We start from the raw sequence: 27,810 nt of genomic DNA, 5'->3' as shown, positions 1-27,810 counted from the left end.
GTAGGATGTTGAAATACAGGGTCCCCTTTTGCAGGATGGATATGGTGAGGTGGTATTGCAAAGCTTGAGGCGTTCCATGTATTGTGATGGTGAATGTCTCTGTTTCTTGTTTGATTTGTGGAGATGGCATGGAGAATTGCCTCACGGATGTAAAGTTATGTCAGTGTGAGGATTTTTAGTTCCTTAAATGCATCACAACTGCTTCCTTGATATTGAAGGTCTGTGGTTGATATTGAGGGTCTGATGTATCTTATAGCTCTTTTTTGTTGGATAAGGACTCTTTTTAGATAGTTGTTGGATGTACTTATTCAGACCACCAGACCACACCTGAGGTGTGACTTGATCAGAGCATGGTAGGCTGTTTTTGCAGTGTCCAGACCACCAACCTGCTTTACTCGCCTGATGACATAAATTCCAGAGCGTAGCTTCTTGCAGAGTTGGTCAATGTGCTGTTTCCATGTCAGTTTTGAATCCATGATAATGCAGAGATTTTGGTACTATTTTGTGCTTCTATCCCAGGGATTGATACATTTGTGTCTTTATTCTTAGTAGAGTAGTTCAGCTGACCAGTTTTCTTTTCATTTGGAGCCAATTTGTTTACTGTGCAATATTGTTTAGTCATGTTGAAGGTTATATTGATATTTCGGTTTAAAGTGTCTGTTGATTTGGCAGTTAGTGAGATGATGACAGTGTCATCTGCATGATAAACCTAGCATGGTACTTAGGTTTGCTGCTACAGGCAGGGTAAGTGTATTTTATTTTTTAGTAAAATATTAGTAGCTTTGAATTTTCTCCGTAACCAATAACTGTACAAAAACACTTCAATATACTAATTTATTTATTATTTTTTCAGCTTTTCAAAATTGTTTAGAGAGAAATTAGGAAATTTTAGTTTTGAGGGTTGAAAATGGGAAAACCCAAATTTTACCCCATAAAATCCCCAATAAAACCCCAATCCTATGGTCCGATCATGCTGGTTTGCGAACTCATCTAAGTTTATCCTGCCATACACTTTCAAGCTAAATTGAATCAAAAATACCCCCGCCGCAGCAATCCTGCAGACTTAGCTAATTTCAACTCGGCTGATTACATTTTTACTAAAATATTTCCATAAATAAAGACATATTTATTCCCTATTTAAATAACAATAGATTGAACGAGTGCTTAGGTTTGCTGCAACGGGGGAAGGTAAAAAGTGTTTTTGACCATACGTCAATAGTATAGGATGAAATAAATAAATTCGCCAAATTTTATTAATGTATATCCATAAGCAAGTAAATTACAACAATTTTCATTTTCTCCATAAGAATAAGATGGGAATTTTAAATTACGCTATTTTTGAATTTTCTCCTTGACCGTTAGGCATATACCGGCGCTCCAATATACTAAATTATTTCTTTTTTTAAGCTCTACAAAACGGTTTGAAAAGAAATTGCAAATTTTTTTTGTTTTTAGGGTCAAAAATGGGAAAACCCCATTTTTACCCCATAAAACCCCCATAAACCCCTGTTCCCATGGTCCAATTATGCTGGATCGCGAACTTGTTCGAATAAATGTAGGTTTACATGTTTGTACCAAATTTCATCAAAATCGGATCATTTTTGCTCGAGTTAACAGGCAAAATTTACTCAAGTTATCGCGATTATGCACACATATACATATATAACATTTTGAACGAATAGTTTTTGATTTCTGGGGATATTAAAAAGGAAAAAGTATATCGGTCCCAGGCCTAGGTCTTACCGTGCCACCTTCGGAAATAGCTACTTCCCTATAAGAAAATTCGCTAAAATGTGCAAAACCATCCTAAAATGACTTGTTAAGTCTGCAAGTCATATAATTAATTTGATCTGCTTTTACAATCAGTAGAATTACGTTTCTAAAGAATAAAATAACCCTGCCGCAGCAAACCTGCAAAAGCGCGAATTAACATTATTTGCCTGATTGGATTATCACTTAAATATGAGATGACTAGCTGTACCCGCGGGCTTTGCCCCGTTTAACTTCTTAATTTTCAAGATGAGCTCGTTCGCATGGCTCAATCACGTCCTGGTTGAAGTTCGTTCGCTACGCTCACTCACCTTTAGATTGGAGCTCGTTCGCTGCGCTCACTTGCCTTCAGGTTAGCTCGTTCGCTGCGCTAACTCGCCTCCAGGTTGAAGTTCGTTCGCTACGCTCACTCACCTTTTGGTTGCAAATTAGCTGTGTCATAAATTTAAAAAAATAATAGTGCTACACCCTGTTGGTAATCCTTGTAACTTTAATGCTATTGAACATCATAGAACAGAACCAACTTCTTTAATTGAAACAGCTGTTAAGATTCTTTAATTCCATTTAAATATGAGTACTCATAAGGTTAACATGGGAAACTCCAGAGCCACTGGGGCGGAGCCCGAAAGCCCGATCAGAATAAAAACAACTTAGTTTTCCTATTTAATGCCCAAAGAGTCAGTGATTCAGTGAGGGCTTTGCCTTTTATATATATATAGATTATTTACCATCCATGTAACATTATTTAAACAAATACTTAGTTAATTGAATTGAAACGTTAATCAAAACTAATAACAGGAAAGGGCCAACCAAGACTGACCCATGGGGTACACCACTTTTCATCACCTCTGCATCAGAGAGACTATTTTTTAGACTCTCTGCCAGTGGTTGGTCAAATTACAATGGGTCAGTTACAATGGGATGAGTAAACTTACTTGCAGTATCCAACATCAATCGTACTTTTTTCTTTGCAAACCGATCAATTCCCTACAAAATAGATTTTACAGACAACCAGTCTAGCAAGAGTATTACCAAGTTTGACACCTCCACTCATGGTCAACAGTACGTTGCCAGCCTTTAGGTCACGGTGGATGACTTTGCTGTGATGAAGGAAGGTGAGCCCTCTACACATGTGTTGACAGATGAAGGCTATCTGTAGCTCAGTCAAGGGCTTGTCCAGCTCTGCCATGATAGAGTCAACAGCACCTCCATCACAGTATTCTATCAGCATCTGCATCACACCACCAAAACAATACTACTACACTCACAATATCTTCATAGTTAAACAAAATGTGGCGTATAAAAGAATACAACTGAGTTGTTATTTTCAACAAAGGGGGAGGTTTTTTAAGATACTGAACGTCATATGGAACAAATGACGACAGGGGCACATGTGGGGCCCCTCAGGACCATGAACATCTACTAGTTTGTCCAGATATGGACAGAACATGCTCCTGACTCGATCTTAAGGAGGCAAATGACGAAGCCATATATGTGGCAGATTATTGGAAAAATAATATCTAACTGAGCTGGTGTTTTTTTCCGGACACGGAAAGTAAGTATATGGAACAAATGCACGGACCATTAACCACCCCGCACCAAGCCGTAAGTGTTAAACACTTTAAAATATAACAATGAGCAACCTCATCAATTAGATGACACTAAATCATTGGTATTTTAACTACAAAGGCAGTGGTAGATTGAGATATGTGAGGGGAAAGGTGCTTAAGAGAATATTGATTATATTCTAAGTAGGGATGGGTCGATTCCATCTTCGATTCTCGATTCCACCAATTCTTGGCTTAGAATCGGAATCGGGAATCGATCGCCTAAAGTCTATTCCGATTCCTTCGATTCCAGGTGGTAGTTTTCCCGCCGACTAGTACATTGGCTTATATGGATTATTGTGTAATAAAGTTTATAGTAAGTGTGTATTTATTCCCTGATTCATCCTCATAACTGTAAGAAAATGCTCATTAAGAAACATTTCACATTCAACACCTCATTCCGCACTGTCATACTTGTCGTCTCAATAAGCGGACGAAAGAGACTGAGACACGACGTGATGACGGTCGACGACACGACACAGGCGCGTCAGATGAGTCGTATCCGAATCTCGAATCCTAAGAAAAGATTCGGATTCAAGAATCGCTGACAGAATACGCCGACTCGCCGCCACCCGCCAGCTCTATCTATCTATGTCAATCTACGCATAGCTGGAACAAAGCCAAACTCGGTCTTAAAACTTAAGGCCATGGCTTCAATTACGCGTCTAAGTCGAATATTCATTAAATAACTTCTTGATCAGCATTGTACGTGTTATTAAGCATAAATATATGTAATATATGTGTATGTTGTAAGCGAAAATATATGTTTTAAGTGTTATAAGACGTTTCTTTTATTTACTTTCCGTGAATATTAATTGTATTTTTATAGGGATATGCCGATAATATAATTTCTCGATTCGATACCAGTTCTGAAATATTATTCACGATTCTCGATACCGATTCCATATAAAAACTCATAATTTTAAGGAAGTTGCCATGGTCAGTGTTTTGTTGTTACAGTAGTTTAAATTCTGAATCAGACAACCGGCGTGGTTCATGCCGGCTCAAAATAATCGTGCACTCTCAGTTATTTATCTTATCTAAGTGTGATAAGTAAACAGAATCAGGGAACCGCTCTTGCTTTTTATGAAACGTAATAGTTGTAGTCTGAAAACATCCAAATGGAGGTACTGGCACGGCAACTCTGCTAGAAAATCAAGACGCTGTAAAACGTTGTTATGTTGGTACCACTAGAAGAATCAATCAGCTCATTGGCTGTTGGCAATTGCAATGCCCTAGTTCCAAAGTACTATTCCCCTAGTAAATATGGCGGCCAACGTCTCTCAATTCTCGCATTCAATGCTACCTTCGGTTGTAGCTCTAGTTCAGTGTGAGCAACTATTGCCTTCATTGCCGGTATTGGCTTAACCTTGATCGCAATAAGGGGAACTGTCTGTGTTCGTGTTTGTGTGTGTGTATGTGTTGAGAGACACTGACAGTGACAGTGAGTGAAATTGAAACTAGGCAGACGCAGGTGGCACAACAATTTAGACAATAAGATTCCCAATTGGAATCGACGCACGACAGGGGATTAAATTGATGTTTAGTATTTAATATGTTATTAATAGAGTATACTACTGTACCGATTAACGAATTTAAAATTAACAAGTGTACCTACAAACCATGAACTAGGCACGAAAAACCAGCTTCATAATTTACAATGGGATGTAAGGCTACTTGTGTTGTTTAGTCTATGGTTCAACCAGCTTAATTGGAAAATAAAACAAGCGTGTAAAACCCTATTTAGTTTGCTAATAAAATTTTACTTAAAAAAAGGGCGAAGCATATATTTTTGTCGTGGTAAAAAGTAGGCCTACCGACACCATTTTTTTGTCACACCATCGGTACTTTCGTCTTGAGCTTACTCCAAACTTAGCTATATTTCAACATCTCTGATATTTTTTCTTTTTCCTTCACTTTAACTTACCATTTCTTAACGCACATTTTTGGACTTGGACGGCTTGGTTTTGGCGTTGGTATGGCGCAAATAAGTAGGTGCCTATTGCCTAACATAAAATTATGTAATGGTTGAGGAAGTTTAATTGGTTTAAATAGACAAAAAATTATTTTAATTTTAGGCTATGGAGGTTGGGATTTCTTGATTTACGGCAGGGAAATCTGTTCTACAGTAAATGACAGATCATTATTTTATTTAATTATTTATTTTTGCAGAATACAGAATTTTAACAGAAAATTTAAAAACCACCAACTAAAAATCTTGCTATACCAAGGCCTGGGTCATGAATGATACATTATTAATAGAAGGGGAAAAAGGAAACTGTGATACAAATAAGTATAAACACAATCATGTAAGTTTTTATTTTTGATTAAATAAATTAGGCTATATGGTTTTTGTAGGCTTTATTGGACTGTTGAATTGTAGCCTGTATATATTTTTAATAACAAAATGCAAAATCTCAGTTATTATAATTAAATTATAGTTTTTAAAAGTCATAAATAAATAATATACTTTTTAAATAGCGAATTGGGAAAATCTGGAAAATTAGGGTACTTATATGGTATTTTAATCATTAGAACTTTTTTTACTTATTAGGAGTCGATGGAATCGAAATCGAAGTAAAGAGGAATCAACCCATTTCTAATTCTAAGGCACAGTAAGAAACTCTTTGTGATGTAATACATCAGAACTGTTGTTTGTTACCAACTTGTGACAGTGGTTGTAATAAAATTGAGGTGATATGAAAAACTTTCAATCAAATTTGATTTTTTACTTGAAGAAAAACTGTACCGTCTCAAATCACCCTGCCACAAGGCTTACTAATAAGTGAAAATGCAATCAGCTTGATGGTTGAGCCAAGGCAAGCCTAGTCCAAAAGCTAGAGTACCGGTAATTGAACAACAACCGAGAAAAAGAGCCGAGCTTTCTAGCTAGGATTTATTCTAGGTCATACTACAAGATACATCAGGATTGTTCATTACAGTGCGTTCTAGAATGACATCTGCAAAGTCTTTGAGATAAAAAATTTGTTGGCACGATTACAGGAGATGATAGTGTTAGTGTATTACTATTTACTGCAATACAGAAGATAATAGAGATTCATTTATCTAGCTAAATTTTTACTTCACACAATTCAAGAAAATCATTTTACAGAATAACAAACATGATCCTTCAAGCCGGCTAATTCCATTGTTATCTAAAAATGGATTTAATCTTGAAACTTTGCTGTTAACAGTATTTATTTACAAACATTATGCTGTTGTGTTCAAGTATTACAGATACAATTGTTTGTTTTATTTCCGTATTCAATGTCAATATTTTTAATTACAAGCATAATCTGAACAAATATAAATTATTAGGGGTTACCTAATCATAGCCAAAACATTCATCTCAGTAGTACAGTAATCGCATACGAAATGGGCACTTTGTGAATTAAATTGTGTTAGCATACATGGTGTTGAATAATCTTTAAAAAATAAAAGTAAACGCATGTTATATTACAAAATAAGACTTAAAAGAAAACTAGCATTTTGCAGTTGATTTGTGACCAAATTTGACCAAACATTGCAATGTAACAGACAATTACCTAGTTGAATTTAGCACAAACCCAGAGTAGGCTACATAGATCAAGTTAAAAGCTCACACTAGAGTTTGTAACATTTTTCTACTATAAGGTAAAACAAATAGATGAATAGGTCTAACACTTACCCAAAGTTTCCCATTTGTAAAGAAGGCTTCGTGTAATTCTACTATATTTTCATGTTTGCATTCAGATAGAATATCAATTTCTATCATGAAATCAGATAAATCATCTTCCCCTTCCAAAGCACACATTTTTGCTGCAGCAAGCTGTTTTGTGATTTTATTTTGAGCCTAAAATCACGAAATTAATAAAATAAATGTAACGGTAAACTAATTAAATGGGATTTTAAATATTTTTGATAAAACTAAATATTAGCCAACTTTTTTTACACTTGACACTTTAAATGGGATCCAGAAAGGAGAGTCCAACCAAAATTTAAATAAATTGTACAGTATATGAAACCACTTTAGTATGTAGATGGATAAATGGACCCACAAAACTTGATCAATATGTCTTGAAATTCAAAGAGAGGCCCACACTTAACCCTCGCCGTGTGACACTTCTAATGCTCATATTGCTAAAGGAAAATCATTAAACAAAACTACTTACATACAGTAGTAAAGTAATATATCGATAATCTGGCTTAAACAATCAGACAATAGTCCAAATTTAGAAAAATGGCACATGTTGCATTTTTGTTAACATTTTGTGATTATAGGTGCAAGTTTATCAAGGAGATCATTTATGGTAATATTAAGTTCATTAACCATTAAACCAACAGAGACAAGATTTTCAATGGTGTGCCACGGTATTTGCTGTGCGTCTAAAATGAACTGTGCCTCATTCATATTCTTAAAATCTCTATACTTAACAAATGTTGTCTTGGGCTTAGGAGCACTGAATACGCACAGTAAATAAGGTCATGCTGGGATACTGCTCGAACAGGAAGCTGCCCATGATGTAAAATTTCTTGTGAGTCAGAAAAAACTATTAGGTCAAGGAGTGTTTTTGACTCGGCAGCATGATGCGTAGTTCAAGTGGGGTATAGCCTACTTAAGTTGCATGAACTGAATAATGTAGTCAGATGTCTCTATTCACAGTTTTGGTTTGTTGGTAATAAATTAGTATTAAGACATGACTATACCTAAACATTAGGTGCATTTTCAAAGTCTAGCAGCTGTCCAACTCTAGGAGGGCGATAACACACTCCCAGCAGCAAGGAATCTGCTCCAGACAAGCTAATGTCAATGAATAAGAATTCTGGCTTTGCCGAGTACCTACTCCAAAGGCGACAAGTGAACAGATCAACATTTTAGTCCCTCCCTGATATACACCACAACTCATCCACCCTGCTTACATGTCCTGTCATTACGAAGCAGAATATAACCATGCAGGGACAGCATAACTGACGGGATACTTGGTTTCAGCCAGGACTCAGAAACGGCAATCAAGTCAAAATCTCTATGTCCAAAAATCGGACCTCATCAAACTGAGCACGCAATGACTGAACATTTATATTAGCCGTCTTTAGTTTCTTTGGGTAAGGAGATAAGGAGCGAGAGAGATAGTCAGCGGTAGATAGTGGGGGATGGGGAGGGGAAGGGATAGCCAGCTGGTGTGACGAGAACTACTAGGACGTGGACTCGCTATCCCATTCCACCAGCTGCAGTACCACGACAGGCACATCCCTGGCGCAAGCACGTAACACAATTTCTGACTCATTCACATAAATTCACACATCTAGAAAAATACACGACATAATATATTTAACTAAAAACATACAGTACACTCCCAATTAACCGAGGTTGTTGGGACTGACACCACCTCAGTAACCGAAAATCTCGGATAACACGAAAGTCTCTTAGATTTTGAGGTTAGGGGTTAGGGTACTACATTACGAAGTCAAAGACTTGTAAAGTATATATTTTAATAGTGAATACAAAATGATCAATAAATGGTTTTGTTATTAGCATGCAGTGTTATTAGGGAAAACAATAGGCCTAAATAAAACAGCTTAACACTACTTAAACTGTCTTGGAAAACTTAAAATACAGTAGGCTACATATTAAATTATGCTAAGTCAAGACTCTTCAGGATTAAATAAAAACAGAAAAAAGGTGATCCCAATAGTTTTAAAAGGATACAATTATTTTTTTTTAGTTTCATTTGAACTATACTTGAAACAATCATGTCAATATTACAAACATTGTGATGACCAACACTGGCAAAAGCGATACAAGCAGAAATGTCACAGCTTTTGCTGATGTTCTGGGGGGGGGGGGGGGGGGGACAGACGACTCTTTCAGCTTACCAATGGTTAGCAGCCAACCTAATACTGTGTGTGGTTTTCATTTTCTAGGTTACTGTGGATAATTTGTACATTAAAATACCGGTAATACCTATAATCATTATTTAAAGTAGTATTAATTTTAAGAAATCACAAATTGTTTGCTATTTTTCTTTACTTTCCACAGAAACATTCCTTAAAATGTTGTTATTGTTTCCCAACCAGAAATAAAAATTTATATATTTAGGCCCAAAACAACCTCGAATAACCCGAGAGCTCGGGAAACCGGGGCTCGGATAATCTTGAGTGTACTGTAACTGAAAATCATTTAAATTACTTCATGTGTACATTGTATTTGGCTCCGCAAAAAATATATAGGTTAACTATTTATTTTGTCATAGTTCAGTGCTAAATAGAAAACTTAAATTTAAGATATATTATGAAAACAAATCAATTGTTTGGCAAAAGCCAAAAATCTTGGTAGCTTTGCTACATGGTGTTTCAGGACAGAGGAATGTCGACAGGCAGAAATAGTTTAACTTAATATACAATGCATTTTTAACACATTGGACTTAAGAAAAATAACTTATAAAATTGTCTTAATATTTTTCTAGATAGTGAGGTTATGTAACATAATTTTATACGTAGCCTACCTATTGCTCAAGGTTGATCAACCGCCTGGTTAATAAGAGGTTCTACTGTACAAACACACTACTGTATTTCTTTAAGGCAGATTTTTTGTTTAGAGATATGATTGAGTCGGCTTACTGGAGAGTCCAGATTATCAAGGGCCGAATTATTGAGGTTGTACTGTATAACGTATATGTAATTATTGTACACGGTGCCTAACAGTATTTTACCTTGTACACTTTCCCAAAGGCACCATCCCCCAGCTCGCCTATCATCTCCCAGTACTCCTCCGGATCACAATCCATCTTGATATTGTTGAACACTTTTTTCCTCTTTGATTCATTGTTGCCAAGGTGAAGAACTTTCTTTAAATTACTCAAAAACGACATTTTCAATAATATTTTCACTACACAATAGCAAAATTAAAATTAACAATATTAATAATTGTAAATTGTTAAAGCTGAATTCACATGTGTCCAATCAACATATTTACATCAGGCACTCTGTAGGCCTATTTCATATCTTTATGCGCTTTGTCACTGTTGACATTAATATTTTAGGGTGAAAATCTCCATTCTTCTGTTTGCTGACATCGGCCATATTGAGTTCATCACTGTCAATTGTCAATGTAGATCTGACCCTAAAATGAAAAAAAAGCCACTTTAATAACATTCATAAGGATGATACTGAAAATAATCCTAGGAGGATGGCCAATGGCCATGGGCAAGTTATTGTCAAGGACGACATTCTGAAACAGCAGTTCCTGAGTAGTGTGGTGGTTGGAGGGCAGCAGTTTGGGTGGACCTGGGGGAGAAATCAAACATTAAACCACTTTTAATAGCGAATTTCCTATAAGGGAGTAAGCTATTGCCGTACGTCTCATGGTAATACCTAGACCCTTGACCGATAAACTTTTTTATTTTGATGTCCCCAGACTCCAAAAACACCATTCGTTCAAATTCATACATAGGCCTATATACACATACCTACATTAATAATATTAACTTTATATGTGTCCAGTAGCACAATAACTCGTCAAAATCATCCATTTTTGATGAAATTTGGTATGAACATGTAAACCTACATTTATTCAAACAATTTCGCAAACCAGCATGATTGGACTTTGTGAACAAAATTTCAGGGGGTAAAGATTGGTTCTCCCACGAAAAAATAAAATTTAGCAATTTCTTTCCAAACTATTTTGTAGAGCACAAAAAAAATTATTCAGTATTAAAGGGTTCTTGTAGTTATAAAGAAAATTTAAAAAAAACCTTAAAGTTAAAATTCCCATGTTATTCTTGTAATTAGAATAAATAAACTAACTCATTGTAATATGCTTGTCAAGAGATATATTTTTATAAAATTTGGCAATTTTATAGGTACTATAACATTTCAATAAAAAAACACACTCTATTACCTTCCCTGTGATGTCCTGAAAGATGGGGACAAGGAAACTTAGGGACACGGAAACTTAGGGACAAATAGGGTAGTGAGCCGAGGGGGAGGCTAACTGTGGCTGACTCAGCTCTGAGAACGACTCGTTCTCTATTGTAATTTGTACCTAGGTCAAAATAATACATGCATGAACAAGACATATAAATAGTTACAGACTAACACTACAAGAGACATTCATATCACTAGTTATAACGATAGAATAAATACTCATTACAAAATAATAATTTATCACTGGGTAATATCATGAAAGATATTTCACTTTATTTTTACAAAGCCTTGTAAACAGATTTTGAACCTTAAAAAATCACTAAACTTTCTTTGAAGATATGTCAAAATATTCAATCGTGAACAGTGTTGTAATTTTCCCAGAGTAGGCCGCATAAAATATTGTCTTCTTAAGTTTTTCCGACAAAAATCGGAAATTCAGAGATAAATCTGAAGCAATGTGCAAACAAAAATACAATTTATTTCATAAAAAGTTTATAGTAGGCATACAATCACAGATATATTCAAATTTTAAACTTGTAACGCTTAATTACGTCAGCATATCTAAACAATGTGTCATTACATTATATTCAGTAACATTATTGCATTGAATAATTTTATATTTTATGTAATATATATTTAACTGATCCAAAATGAATAATAAAGAAGCTAGCAAACCTAGGTGGTCGAGCCTGACTTGACTGACATTTAACATTTTTATGTTTACTGTTTGGAGATATTCAAATTATGATTTTAAAGTCAATCCCGTTATTGTACCTCTGTGAACTGAAACAGGAGGTATTAAAAGAGTAGTTTCAGAGCCTAGTTCAATTGTTAATCCCCCCCCCCGGTCAAACTACTATTTGTCCCTAACTTTCCTTGTCCCCATCTTTCCTAAACTCCTTCCCTGTAGCACCAAACCTAAGTAGGTAATCAATAAAATTAATGTTATTTAAATAGGAAATTAACCTGAAAATTGAACAGGGTTATTTAGAGAAAAGCCAGCCAGATAAATGGAAATTCGCTTAGTCTGCAGATTTGCTTCGGCATTTTACTCATAGGAGGGGTAGTTTATTCAAATATATACAGTAGCCTACTTTATATTCAAACTTATTGTAAATTTTCAAAATAAATATGATTTTTAGTTTCAAACTGGAGATGTTCAAAACCTGAATACTTGGACAACTGTTATTCTCGTTTTGAGTTGGGATTTGAATCATTTTGGGATTTTTTGGTACAGAGTCTTGCAATAATATTGCAAAATAAGTACTTGTAAAGTACTTAGCCTTTGAATTTGTGTAACCGATTGTCAAAGATAATATAACAATATGTTAGATACTAAATTGTTTTTCTTTTAGAAAGAATATAGGTACATCTCCTTTCTTTAATTGCCAGCAATAGATTCATTGAGGTTCTAAGTTACAATCGATTAGGCGCACACAAGGGTACATATCCCTCGTCCTTTACTATGCATTTAACATGTACAATAAAAATTAAATAAAGTGGGGTAGGACTCTCTTTAATCACCAGGAATAGATTCATTGTAGTTGATTTTTTAAGGCTATGTGAGCTCTTTCAAGCTACACAGCTAAGTTACAATCGAGTGGGGCGCATATAGGGGTGTATGGTGTACCTCTTGTCCTTAACTATGTTATTAACATATAGACAATAAAGTTTGGTAGGATTTCTTCAATCACCAGGAATAGATTCATTGTAGTTGATTTTTTAAGGCTATGTGAGCTATTTCAAGCTACACAGCTAAGTTACAATCGAGTGGGGCGCATATAGGGGTGTATGGTGTACCTCTTGTCCTTAACTATGTTATTAACATATAGACAATAAAGTTTGGTAGGATTTCTTCAATCACCAGGAATAGATTCATTGTAGTTGATTTTTTAAGGCTATGTGAGTTCTTTCAAGCTACACAGCTAAGTTACAATCGAGTGGGGCGCATATAGGGGTGTATGGTGTACCTCTTGTCCTTAACTATGTTATTAACATATAGACAATAAAGTTTGGTAGGATTTCTTCAATCACCAGGAATAGATTCATTGTAGTTGATTTTTTAAGGCTATGTGAGTTCTTTCAAGCTACACAGCTAAGTTACAATCGAGTGGGGCGCATATAGGGGTGTATGGTGTATCTCTTGTCCTTAACTATGTTATTAACATATAGACAATAAAGTTTGGTAGGATTTCTTTAATCACCAGGAATAGATTCATTGTGGCTATGTGAGCTCTTTCAAGCTACACAGCTAAGTTATAATCGAGTAGGGCGCATATAGGGGTGTATGGTGTATCCCTTGTCCTTAACTATGTTATTAACATATAGACAATAAAGTTTGGTAGGATTTCTTTAATCACCAGGAATAGATTCATTGTAGTTGATTTTTTAAGGCTATGTGAGTTCTTTCAAGCTACACAGCTAAGTTACAATCGAGTGGGGCGCATATAGGGGTGTATGGTGTATCTCTTGTCCTTAACTATGTTATTAACATATAGACAATAAAGTTTGGTAGGATTTCTTTAATCACCAGGAATAGATTCATTGTGGCTATGTGAGCTCTTTCAAGCTACACAGCTAAGTTATAATCGAGTAGGGCGCATATAGGGGTGTATGGTGTATCCCTTGTCCTTAACTATGTTATTAACATATAGACAATAAAGTTTGGTAGGATTTCTTCAATCACCAGGAATAGATTCATTGTAGTTGATTTTTTAAGGCTATGTGAGTTCTTTCAAGCTACACTGCTAAGTTACAATCGAGTGGGGCGCATATAGGGGTGTATGGTGTATCTCTTGTCCTTAACTATGTTATTAACATATAGACAATAAAGTTTGGTAGGATTTCTTTAATCACCAGGAATAGATTCATTGTGGCTATGTGAGCTCTTTCAAGCTACACAGCTAAGTTATAATCGAGTAGGGCGCATATAGGGGTGTATGGTGTATCCCTTGTCCTTAACTATGTTATTAACATATAGACAATAAAGTTTGGTAGGATTTCTTTAATCGCCATCAATAGATTCATTTTAGTTGATATTTTACTATATGAGCTCTTTCAAGCTACACAGCTACAGTAAGTTATAATCGAGTAGGTGCATATAAGGGTGCAAGTTACATCCCTTGTCCTTCAATGTCATTAACAGATAATTAATTAAATCAAAATAATATGGGGTACGGTATGAATTCTTAAATTGCCAGCAACAGATTTTGGTTACACGATCGATGGAGCTGTAAATAGGCATGTAATCAATATGTATTTAACAATCTATATATATAATACGCTAACCCGATTTTTGTGAACAGAACTCCCTCATTTTTGGACCGATTTTGGTTATTTAAGTGTCAAAAAAATTTCCCTGATCTGTAGTTTTGCAGTGTTTTTTTTTTGTTTTATTTCAAATCTTTATTAGTTTGGACAGGATCATCTATCAAATTTGGGTTTTCTACCATAATATTAACATGGGGAAATCTAAATTTTTAATTGGAAACTTTGTCTTCACTAATTTGAGAGAACGGCTGGGCGTAGAAACTTGGTAGAGGTGTCTAAAGAAAGGTCTCGGTCTGTAGATGAGCTATTAAAAGAAAGACAAAGTGAATTTCCTTAGGCCAGGGACACACTTACCGGCGAAACCGCCGGACGCCGGATCCGGCGGCGCCGGAGCAAGTTGAGATACACAGGAAGGCATGGGGCAGGCCACACTTCTACGGTTCGGCGAAACTGCCGATCCGGCGGGAAAATGCTCCGGCGAAACCGCCGGATATTCTCTACCTCGCCGGACCGCCGCATCGGCGGTTTCGCCGGCCCTGTGGGTAGCGGGGCATTATGCTTTATGGAGATGAACACACTTACCGGCGAAACAGCCGGACTGCCACTGCCCCCACTCCTCAGTCGTGGTTCAACCCTCAAGGGTAGTGGTTGTTTTTGATTATAGCACAGTGTCCATGTGGTGTATTAAGTTTTGTTTTGCTATTTAGTTAATTTAGTTTTAGCGAATTTCCCATATAGGGAATAAGCTATTACCGTAGTACTCATGGTAAGACCTGGACGCGGGACCGATTTTTTTTTTCATTTTGAGGTCCCTAGAGGCCAAAAACACCATCCGTTCAAATTCATATATATATATATATTTATATATTTATATATATATATATATATGTGTCCGTCAGCACGATAACTCGAGCAGAAATTATCCGATTTGGATGAAATTTGGTACAAACGTGTAAACGTACGTTTATTCGAACGAGTTCGCGATCCAGCATGATCGGACCATGGGAACGGGGGTTTACGGGGGGTTTTATGGGGTAAAAATAGGTTTTTCCTATTTTTGACCCAAAAAACATAAAATTTAGCCATTTCTTTCCAAACCATTTTGTAGAGCTTAAAAAAACAAATAATTTAGTATATTGAAGCGTTATTATGCGCCTAATAGTTACGGAGAAAATTCAAAAAAAATGTAAATTTAAAATTCCCATGTTATTCTTATGGAGAATAAGTAAACTGTTGTAGTTTGCTTGTTTGTTAACATATTTTGATCAAATTTGGAAAATGTTTTTATTTCTCACTACCTATTCACATTTTACAAAAAAAAAAGTTTTACCCTCCCTGATGCAGCAAACCTAAGTACTTGTTAAACTAATTCTATTTAAATCAAGAATAAATGTTATATTTTTAAGTAGACATTTCAGTGTAAATCTAATCAGTCAAATGGAAATTCGCTTAGTCTGCAGGTTTGCTGCGGCGGGGGTATTTTATTTTTAGTCTGTTTAAAATGATACCTCAGTTTTCTATATCATCATGGTAGATGTTGATATGGATTTACTTATTTGTTTGGTTCATGAGAAACCAGAACTTTGGGATGGATATTTGGGAATTTACAAAGACAAAAACAAAACGAGGGACAGCTGGGGACAAATTTGTGCCGCACTGAATCCAGCCTTTCCAGCGTCTTATGTATGTGTCTTGTCCTTGTATTTGCACTATTATCTTCGATAGTAGCTCGTCGAATGAGGCGACAGACATTTGAAAATAATTAAAAAACTTATTTTCTTCATTTCTCAACTGCAAAAACAGAGTGTAAAAAGCTCAATGTAGCTGTCTGTTCTCCAGAATAGGAATCACCCAAACAGTTCGGTGGTGTTTTCTCTTCCTTCTGTGGTGGATGAAACACAGCAAGGCCAATTTTGGAGGTCTTGACAGCACCATTTCTAAGACTAAACTGTACTAGAACTGTACTAGTCTAAGAAAAAACTGATTCAGAGTTCATTGCACTCTATTATTTATTGTCGCCGGCTCCGGCAAAATAGTTTTCGCCGGTGTGTGACCCTCAACCTCCGGCGGATCCGCCGTTCGGCTTAGGGCTCTGCCCCAGAAGCCTTTAACGTTCCATTTGTGATATGAATGAAACAGCTGTTAATATTTAAATTGTATTTTAAACAACACATATTATATAGGGAGTTACTGAATTTGTCCAAATGATGCATACAGTTTTTCAATTATTGGAAAAGATTTCAATTGTAGGCCTATAATACAATACAAAATAATACAAGTAGCCTACAGAAGGGCAAGTTGCCCATATGAGCCGTGTCCATATTTTGTTAAATTAATAGTGGTTTACAGCAACTGGATTTATTTTTTAATAATTTTTATGAAGAATTATGTGCATGATTTAGAAAGTCATTAATCTGCAAAATTGTAATTTATTGCAGACTTTTAAGATATGTTACTTAAATATATTCATTCAGCTTAGTGAAAACACAATAGAGCCTTTGAATTTGATTAACCCTAGGAGCGCCCTGGCCTGATTAATGCAAAATTGCTCGGCGCCCTGGCAATTTTGGCCATTTTGCAGAGGTTTTTTTTAAAAATTTGCAGTGCCTAAAGTATTGTTGATAACCTAGTCATATTCATACTTGTTTTGTTCAGAAAAGAAAGGAGATTTAGAATAAAATAAAATTTCAACAATCCCTGCTGGTGGTTTTTTTGCTAGGTAAATGTGAAAAAATAAAAATATCTTTTAATTTTTCGGAATAATTTTCAAAAGCAGAGGCCTAGCGTTTTTACACCAAATTTTTTACAGACATTCTAAGATATATAAAATGTAGGAAATTTATTTCCCTACGTAGAAATGTGATTGATTTGTTTCAAATAATTTTTTTACCAAAATTACGGGGGGAAATACGGAAAATGGGGAAAATCAACGAATTTGCGCCGAACATTTGAAACATAAAATTATAACCAGATGTATATACAATTTATATACAAAAATTGTTATATTACTAAAGGTAACAATACATGTAGGCTATTCAGAATAATGTCACATTGTACAAAGTTGTAACTTTTTACAACTTTATATGACTTAAAAAACAAAGTTTTTGTTTTTCCAAAAACGAAAATTTGTTATTCAAAGTTAGATATAATTTTTGTACTTTGTACACACATACGATTGTAGGCTAGGCTATGATTTAGGCATAGCCTATGGCATAACCTCAAAACAATCACCATTTCAATAACATGAATTTTGACATAAATAATAATACTCACCAGGCGTAATATGGATAAATACTACTACTAACTCATACACCACTTGTCAATACACTTCTTTTACACTAAAACACTAACCTCTGATGAAAATTAGCACTGATAATAATGTAGCAGCACTGAAAACCTAATTTAGATTCCGGCGAGCAGGACGCAAACAACTTGTTTTTCTAGTTACAACTAATGTGTCACCTGAATCTCAATACTGAAAGGCACCAAAATATAGGGATAGAACGTTTTCTTAGCTTCAAATAGGTATGACTCTCATCACTCTATGTCAATTATCAACATATTTATTCGTGATTTAGAAACCACAAGGTTTTGGGCAAAATAGCCTACCACTGACAAAACAGCTGATTTCAAAAAAATATTTTTCAGACTTCTTAACCTCATATGACAAAGTTCTCTATACAAAAATAAAGAACAACTCAAGTTCTTTCCAATGGTACCAGCCACTTCCTGCTTAGGCCAAAATTACGACTTGTACATTTATTTCAAGATAACGTGTTTTACGAGATTTTGCCGACCGCGACTCGAAAATTTTACGTGCGCAAAATATTGTTCAAATTATAATAGGATTTATTGATCTGTTGGTGCTACAAGGTTCGATTATATATGAAAATAAAAGTTCAGAATCTCTTCTTTCCAACGGGTATCAAAATTATTACACTTCTGGATCATTTTCATTGCGTAATAAGCGTTTGAAAAAAAAATGTCCCAATAGCCTACTAGTCGGCGATTGGGCGCCGAGCGCACACATCAATTCGCCGACTTAGTCAGCGAAAGGCGCTCCTAGGGTTAAACTAACAAAAAAGCATCAAAAACCATTTTATTTATCTCTAAAATAAATGTCTCAAAGTGCACCGGTAACTTACCCAGATAGTAACATTAACAAAATGCCCAAACTCGATACTTCAAAAAAGTCAGGCCAGAGCCAGTTTAATGTGCTTAGATTGTGAGATTAATTAATTCGGCTTATAGTTCTCTTAACCAATGGATTATTTATCTGCAGAAGAAGTTAATTGTGCTCTTATCATGTCTAATAACAGCCAAACACAGAAACCATGCCTAAAATAGTACCTATATCTTGACATATGTTTTGCAGTGGCCTACTTGGTTAGCCTTAAGTGAGATATTTGTGAAAATAAAACTACACTTCAACTGTAAAACAAATTTTAAGTGATCACTATTTAAGCAGTTACTGTCATGACAGAAAGGTCGTGTTCCTTTTGAACTAGATATCCTCATCCTTTCTAAGATACGTTGATTAACAACAATGCATGTAAACGTCACTATGTAACAATTTACAGTAGTATTTTATTTTTGGAAATGCAGCATTGCTTTGTCATTTGCATTATTTGTTGCCAATGAAGCCACGCTAACTTAAGTATAAATAACTTAGAACATGTGATTGGAATTTCTTTCATTTGTTTAGATTTTCCGTTTTTAAAAGGTAGGTATATTTTGTCGATATTTCCTAATCATCATGGCAACCCATATCTTAAAGCCCAAGTTAACTTAATTTTATTTTTATTTTAAATTAATTTTTTATGCTTTAAGTTATTTTGAGCATTTAATTTTATTATTTTAATTTATAGCCTAACTGGATTCTGCACATCTCCAGGCAAATATATTTTAACAGTATGAGTAGATTTTCCCTGTGATGCACACGAGCTGCTATAAACTTAGGCTATATAGGACCAAAGATATACAAGTTTATGTGAATTTTAACGGAGGGTGTTTTGGGCCTAAGTAAGGGGACCTCAAAACAGAAAAGAAAGTAAATTGGTCCTGGGTCTAGGTATAGGTTCACCATGAGACCTAGCCTACGGGGCTGCACTTTACTTTAGGTCCTACACTCATTCGAATGAAAATATCGATCGATTAATCGATTGTTTCATTCGATATATCGATTGGTTAGTTAGGTCCTAAGGTTAACCTAACTAACCAAACGATATATCGAATGAAACAATCGAATAATCGATATTTTTATTTGAATGAGTGTAGGACCTAAAGTAAAGTGCAGCCCCTACGGTAATAGGCCTAGCTTATTCCCTAGGCTAAACTTAGGCTAACTTAAGTTAAATAGGAAATTCACTAAAAATAAGGTTTTAGCCCTAACTTAAATTACTTCCAAACGTGGTTAAAATAGTTAGCCTAGGGCCCTATATATTGAGGACTTAAGCCAATGCTAAAGATGGACCCCTCTAAATTTTAAACTTTCTGAAGCCTAGACTTTAAAATAAGTTAAAGCCTAACTTAGGCCTAAGTTAATAAAGTGACTTTGGCTTGAAACCTGAGCAAGTTAAATAAACTGTAAAACCTAGTTAAGTAAAGAATTAATCTTTTTTATCCATTTTGGATATACTTTGAAATATTTAAACAAACATACTTTCGCCCAATGATGTTAACTTTTACTGTTACATGCCCCCAAATTCTGTGAAAGCTGTCAGAACTGAGAGATGGCCTGGGGCACCAAAATAATGCCCTCTTTATAAGTTGACCAAACTGATCAATATTAAATAATACAAGCCTATTAAACATTTCATAACGTTTATTTTAGACGGACAAAAAAATGGTAGCCTAATTTAGCTTATTGATAATAAAAACATTTAAAATGTAGGCTAAGATAACTTACTATGCTCAGGCTATATCCAGGAATAAATATCTTAGTCCATTTAATTAAGCACTTGAAGCATTTAGGCACACTGCAGTTTATAAAAAGTACGCTTAGGATCACAAGAGTTTATATTATATCCAAAGATGAAAGACAATAATTCTCACGACACTACTTGGCTCAATAAATACAAAATATGACGAGTGAATTTATCGGAATCCATCTTCATTTCATTCACTACCTTCGCCCTTCGCCACGCCTGGGAATGACGTCATCATTTTTAAAACCTGTTACCATCTCACTCCCCTCCTCAGAGTCAGACTCAGACATCGACTCGACATCAGATCGGTAGATTATGTAGAGTAGGGAGTCAGTCAGTTTTCAGTAAAGTTGATCTTACATCTTACATCTTACATCAAAGTTGATCTACATATTTATACCATTGATTTTTTATCTGAATTTATTTTACAATCTCATGTTCATACCATAGATAAAACCATTGACTAGCAAACCATGGCCGCCTTTATTATTATTATTATACATACCAACGGCAGAGCCATTTGAAAAAAAGCAACAAACAGTTTCCAACTTATACACAAAAACAATGTGACAATCGATAGAACAATAGAAAAAATCAACAATCAATAACGATACAATTAATAACAATATAAATAAATACCCCCGTCGCAGCAAACCTGACAACTAAGCGAATTTCCATTTGTCTGAATTGATTTTCAATTAAATATATTTAAGTGAGTACCTAGGTTTGCTGCTACAAGGAAACTAATAAAGTGTGTTTTTTAGTAAAATATTAATAGCTTAGTACTAAATAAATAAGTTTGCCAAGATTGATCAAAATATATCCATAAACAACCAAACTACAACATTTTACAATATTCTCCATAAGAATAACATGGGAATTTTTAATTTAAAATTTTTTAAATTTTCTCCGTTACCAATAACCGTACAAAAATACTTTTATATACTAAATTATTTGTTTTTTTGAGCTCTTTAAAAAGGTATAAAGAGAAATTGGGAAACTTTGTGTTTTGAGGGTCAAAAGTGAGAAAAACCAATTTTTACCCCATAAAACCCCCCGTAAAGCCCTGTTCCCATGGTCCGATCATGCTGGTTCGCGAACTCATTCAAGTTTATCCCGCTTTACACCTTTAAACCAAATTTCATCAAAATCGGACAAAAATTACTCAAGTTATCGCGTTCACGGACACATATATATATATATATATAAATCTATATATATATATATATATATACATATATAAAAATTTGAACCAATGGTGTTTTTGGCCTCTGGGGACATCAAAATGAAAAAGTAAATCGCTCCCGGGCTTAGGTTTTACCATGCCACCTACGGTAATAGCTACTTCCCTATAGGGAAATTCGCTAATACAATATAAATAAATACAATATAAATAAATAACAATATAAATAAATAACAATATAAATAAATAGCAATATAAGTAACAACAATATAAATAAACAACAATACCCGCTACAATAAATATGTAAATGAATATAATGAATGACAAAAAGTTGAAAAATAGCGTAGGCTGAATAACAACAAAAAAGATTGGTGGTGAGACAATGCATCGACAAAAGTTCGATTAAGGAATTGCATTTCGTTGCTCGCCAAGGACAGTGAGGAACTTTATTCGAGCTAGTTTGAAGCCGTCGAAGAAGAAGTCCACTGCGCTTGACACCGTGTTTCCCAGGCGAAGAATCCTAGCGAGTGGACTGTTGGCGTCATAGGATGTTGACCTGAAACGCCGGCCAAAAAATGCTCTGAGACGAGTTCTGCCTGGGACCCTGATGTCGATCTCTAGAAGAAGTTCGGAGCAACTGAGAATGCCATTCATAATGTTGTATAGGAGACACAGGTCAACCACATCTCTCCGAAGGTCTAAAGGATGCAATCCCATCATCTGTACACAGTCGTCCACGGGAGCGTCTCTATAGGAGTAGCCATTTCTAACGCAGACCAGACGAAGAAATCTTTTCTGGATGGCGTCCAAGCGTTGCCTGTCAAATTCCGTGTATGGCGACCAGACCACAGAAGCATATTCAAGACCTTGTCTGACTAATGCGCAGTACAGAGACTTCAAAGCATGGGGACATCGGATACCTCGTGTGAATCGTATGATGAATCCCAGCATTTTGTTTCCTTTCCTGGTAACATGGTCCACATGATCACCAAACCGTAGGTCGTGTGAGAAAATCATTCCTAGGTCTTTGATGGTCGTGGTACTTGGAATACTATCTACTCCCAAAAAGTACAAAAAGATGAGCGGATTAAGAGAGCGATGGTACGTTATAACAGAAAATTTGCTGGGATTTATCTTCATATTATTGTCCTCATACCATATCATAACCTTATCCAGGTTCATCTGTAACTGTGCAGCGTTATTGTCAGAAGACACCTCGAAAAAAAGCTTCAGGCCATCGGCGAATATGAGGGCACCAACGTCCATCTGGTCAAGAAGATCATTGATGAATACATTGAAGAGGTACGGTCCCAAATGTGAACCCTGTGGAACCCCAGAAGTCTGATAAAAAGGTCTTGACACAACGGAGCCAATCCTGACAGCCAAGTGACGATCAGTCAGGTAGTCTTGAATCCAACTGACCAATGGGTTAAGGAATCCATACCCCTTAAGTTTAGAGATGAGAATGTTGTGATCCACCTTGTCGGACGCTTTAGCAAAATCAATATCAACAGTATCCAGTTGGGATCCTTTTCTAACTGCCGAGAGAGCCTTTTCTTGAATAAGCAGTAGGTTGGTTGTTGTAGACCTTCTGGTGACAAATCCATGCTGACTGTCATGAATGATTCCCCCAAAGACAGGCTTCAGCATGTCCAAAACCAAGCTCTCGAAGACTTTAGAGATGGCAGACAATATGGTTATTGGGCGATAGTTCTTAATGTCACAGGGATCACCGGACTTAAGCAGCGGAACAATATGACCAAACTTCAGGCATTCAGGGAATTTTCCACTAGAGAGGGAAATGTTAAAGAGACGTTGAAGAGGGGTCGCCAGAATATCACAACAATGCCGCAATAAAGAAGGAGGAATTTCATCAGGGCCTGCATTCTTAGAGAGACGGGTCTAGCTGAGCTAACTTGCGCTTGATTGCATCCGGTGTGATATGCAGTGTGCTGATCGAGTTGATAGACAGGAAATCAAAGACGGGTGCTAGGACTGAAGATTCAGAATAAACTGAGCCAAAGAAATTAGCAAAGAGGTCACATTTATCAGCCAGGTCTTCTGCAGAAACATTATCGAAGTGCATAGTATGTGGCATGGACGAGGAATTTCTGGCTGAGTTGACGAAACTCCAGAACACCCGTGGATTAGAGGGGATGCGATCTTCAAGCTGGGATAGGTAGTTTTCATGGCATATCCTAGCTAGTTCCTTAAACGTTTAGCGAAGTTGGGAGAATTTGAAGTAGAGCGAAGGGCTAAAGCTCTCCTTGTACTTCCTGTGAACACTTTTTTTCTCGACAGTCAACTTGTTAAGATCACGAGAAAACCAAATAGGGAAATGAAGATTACCGAACATTTTCATGGGGCTTGACTGCAGAGCTGCGTTTCTCAGAATCCCAGTCAGCTTAGCGAAGTCATCATCGAGATGGGAAGGAGAAGTGCCAAGTAAGTCCAAATCGTGACAAGCAATCATATTGTAAGCAGTAACTAGATCGCACTTCTTCAAGTTTCTTCCGACATCCTTAAAAGTTTTAAACTTCTGTTGCTTGACAGCAATTGAAGTAGCAAGAGGTGGATGATGGTGGTCAGGAGGCAGAAGTATGTAGAGGCGGCACATGGGCGGAAGCCGTGGGCGGAACACATCTTCAATTTGATATTTTAACCGATACTGTCCTGTTCTATGTTAAACTAGGTATAAAACAAGATTTAAAAAACATAATTTGGATAGTTTCGAGCTTTATTACTTATATTGGCCGTACTGAAAATTTTGCGTCGCATACAAGAGGTCCATTTTCGCTTTCCACATCACATATGGCCAGGGGGTGAAATTCAGGGGTAAAAATCTGGGGGTGGGGTAAAATATGGAACGTACATTTTGAGCTGACCTCAAGAAGGGGGTAGATTACGGGGGTTAAATTATGGCCCGTACACTCTAGGTTTTATAATTTGACGTGTTAAATTCACAACCGTAGAAAAATAATTTTAATTCCATCTTTATTAATTGTACTGGAGTTGTGCGTTGTGTAACTCAAAAGTTCGCTGCCGGAATTTCACCCTCTGGTTTGTGACGTCAGTTTTGTTCAGGGGATAAAATTAATTCCGGGGGGATAAAATTCGCTACGCCGTTTTGACATAGAATAGACTGACCAAACACGTTTCATATATGGTCTTATCAATGCTTATAATAACGCTGACAGAAAACAAAACTGGAGAATTCTTGATAAAATTTGGTGTACAACGAACAACTGTATCCTTATATATAACTAGCTGGCCCGACAGACGATCCTGTCCTAAATGTGGTTTTATGTCAAATGCTCGTTCATTTTCAAGATGAGCTTGTTCGCATCGCTCAATCACGTCCTGGTTGAAGTTCGTTTGCTACGCTTACTCACCTTTAGGTTGGAGCTCGTTCGCTGCGCTCACTTGCCTTCAGGTTTAGCTCGTTCTCTACGCTAACTCGCCTCCAGGTTGAAGTTCGTTCGCTACGCTCACTCACCTTTTGGTTGCTGCTGTTAGTTGTCTTAAATTAAAAATATCCCCACCGCAGCAAACCTGCCAACTAAGCGAATTTCCATTTGTCTGAATTGATTTTCAATTAAATCTACTTAAATAACATTATGTTTAACGAATACCTAGGTTTGCTGCTACAAGGAAACTACTGTGGCGGTTTTTAGTAAAATATTAATAGCTTAGTGTAAAATAAACAATTTGCCAAGTTTTATCAAAATATATCCATAAACAAGCAAACTACTAAATTTTACAATATTCTCCTTAAGAATAAATTGGAACTTTAAATTTATAACTTTTTGAATTTTCTCCGTTACTAATAACCGTACAAAAACACTTTGATATACTAAATTATTTGTTTTGTTAAGCTCTTTCAAAAGGTCTAGAGAAAAATTGGGAAATTTTGTGTTTTGAGGGTCAAAAATAAAAAAACCATTTTTTACCCCATAAAACCCCCCGTAAAACCCCGTTCCCATCGTCCGATCATACTGGTTCGCGAACTCATTCAAGTTTATCCTGCCTTACACCTTTGAACCAAATGTCATCAAAATCGAACAAAAATTACTCAAGTTATCGCGTTCATGGACGTATACATATATATATATATATATATACATAAAAATTTGAACGAATAGTGTTTTTGGCCTCTGGGTTCACCAAAATGAAAAAGTAAATCGGTCCCGGGCCTAGGTCTTACCGTGCCACCTACGGTAGTAGGTTATTTCCCTGTAGGGAAATTCGCTAAAAATAATATTGCTGCACCCTGTTGGTAAGCCTATTAACTTTTTAATGCTATTGGACATCACAGAATCAAATTGGTTGAACCCGCTGCTAAGATTCTTCAATTCCATTTAAAAATAAGTATACTCATAAGGTTAACATGGGAAACTCCAGAGCCACTGGGGCGGAGCCCTTTTGACGGATCTGCACCAAACTTCACACAAACCATCCTTGAATAATGCTTAACTAGTGTACATGTTGCTCGAATTCGAGCAATTGCAAAGTATTACAGGAGTTATTTCAAAACGAATAACAGTCATATTTACAATGAATTTAAAAGAGTCAACTCAAAGATTACCGGTGTGTAGCCTAACTCGGACCATGTTTATCTTAGTTATTAATAAACCTAAAGCATCCCGGCCGGTTTTCTCCTTCTCAAAATGCCTCGCTCTACAGGCAACACAGGTCATTGATAGAGGGCCAATTTTGAACGAAAAGTTGTTTTGGGGTAGTGTTAGGGCGCATTTTAACCTAATAGTTGAGCCTATTACGTGTCACTGTTCTGTAGCTGCGGTCGTTATCACGATTACACCTCCTGTCTATGTTTCATTGTCGTAGCGTCGGAGGCATTTAAAAGAAAAAAACAACAAATAAACAAATTATATCTACACAAAGCAGCGATAAATTCACAAATTTAAGTTACAATCATTCTAACACGATCTGTCATAGCGACACAAAACAGCGATAAATACACAAATTTAAGATACAACCATACTAACACGATCATTTTCGTTTTAGGGGTTATGTTTACACAAACTCAAATCTATATATATAAAAGGCAAAGCACTCACTGACTCACTGACTGACTCACTCACTCATCACTAATTCTCTTACTTCCCATTTACCTAGGAAGCTGAAATTTGGTACACTGATTCTTTAGGCATTAAATAGGAAAACTAAGTAGTTTTTATTCTGATCGGACTCTCGGGCTCCGCCCCAGTGGCTCTGGAGTTTCCCATGTTAACCTTATGAGTACTCATATTTAAATGGAATTAATGAATCTTAACAGCTGTTTCAATTAAACAAGTTGGTTCTGTTCTATGATGTTCAATAGCATTAAAGGTACAAGGATTACCAACAGGGTGCAGCACTAATATTGTTTTAAATTTATGACAACAGCTAATTTGCAACCCAAAGGTGAGTGAGCGTAGCGAACGAGCTAACCTGAAGGCAAGTGAACGCAGCGAACGAGCTCCAACGTAAAGGTGAGTGAGCGTAGCGAACGAACTTCAACCAGGGCGTGCGAACGAGCTCACTTATGAAGTTAAACGGGGCAAAGCCCGAGGGTACAGCTAGTAGTAAATAAAGGTACTCAATGCGTTTCATTTAATTGAAAAATAAATAACAGCAATTAAATTATACAGCTGATCAAAATGTAAACAATTATGTTCTTCATAAGGATAACATGGGAACTTTCAAAGCCACTGGGGCAGAACCCAAGGGACTTTGTCAAAAATGTAAGGCCTGTTTGCAAATCTACGCGATTCTTTAGGCATTAAATAGGAAAACTAAGTGGTTTTTATTCTGATCGGACTCTCGGGCTCCGCCCCAGTGGCTCTGGAGTTTCCCATGTTAACCTAATGAGTACTCATATTTAAATGGAATTAATGAATCATAACAGCTGTTTCAATTAAACAAGTTGGTTCTGTTCTATGATGTTCAATAGCATTAAAGTTACAAGGATTACCAACAGAGTGCAGCACTATTATTTTTTTAAATATTTGACAACAGCTAATTTGAAAACAAAAGGTGAGTGATAACCCGGAGCACTGAGCTATAATTCTAACTGGAGGTAGCACTGAATGTCAAAGATGCGTGTCGCCAGCCGCCATGTTTGCGTGAGGTGGGTGTCCATAAGAAGCCA

General features: G+C 36.1%; 1 protein-coding gene across 2 annotated transcripts in view; it reads right to left on the bottom strand.

The window, feature by feature from the left end:
• Positions 1 to 20,684, bottom strand: part of LOC128985661 (serine/threonine-protein kinase 10) — a 93,176-nt gene extending 72,492 nt beyond the window's left edge. For both annotated transcript variants that reach the window (XM_054405435.1, XM_054405426.1), the window contains exons 1-4: positions 20,458 to 20,684; positions 10,067 to 10,476; positions 7,045 to 7,209; positions 2,803 to 3,001 (exon numbers count right to left, since the gene is read on the bottom strand). In XM_054405435.1, the coding sequence (XP_054261410.1) occupies positions 2,803 to 3,001; positions 7,045 to 7,209; positions 10,067 to 10,225 (523 nt within the window). In that variant the 5' untranslated portion in view covers positions 10,226 to 10,476; positions 20,458 to 20,684. The remainder of the gene's footprint in view (positions 1 to 2,802; positions 3,002 to 7,044; positions 7,210 to 10,066; positions 10,477 to 20,457) is intronic.
• Between the last annotated feature and the right edge of the window lie 7,126 nt (positions 20,685 to 27,810).

The sequence above is a fragment of the Macrosteles quadrilineatus genome, unplaced genomic scaffold (genome assembly GCF_028750875.1).
Source record: "Macrosteles quadrilineatus isolate MER2022 unplaced genomic scaffold, UCM_ALF_1.0 Scaffold_1__1_contigs__length_201487025, whole genome shotgun sequence".
Classification (NCBI taxonomy): Eukaryota; Metazoa; Arthropoda; class Insecta; order Hemiptera; family Cicadellidae; genus Macrosteles; species Macrosteles quadrilineatus.
This window is presented reverse-complemented; position numbering and strand designations above follow the sequence as displayed.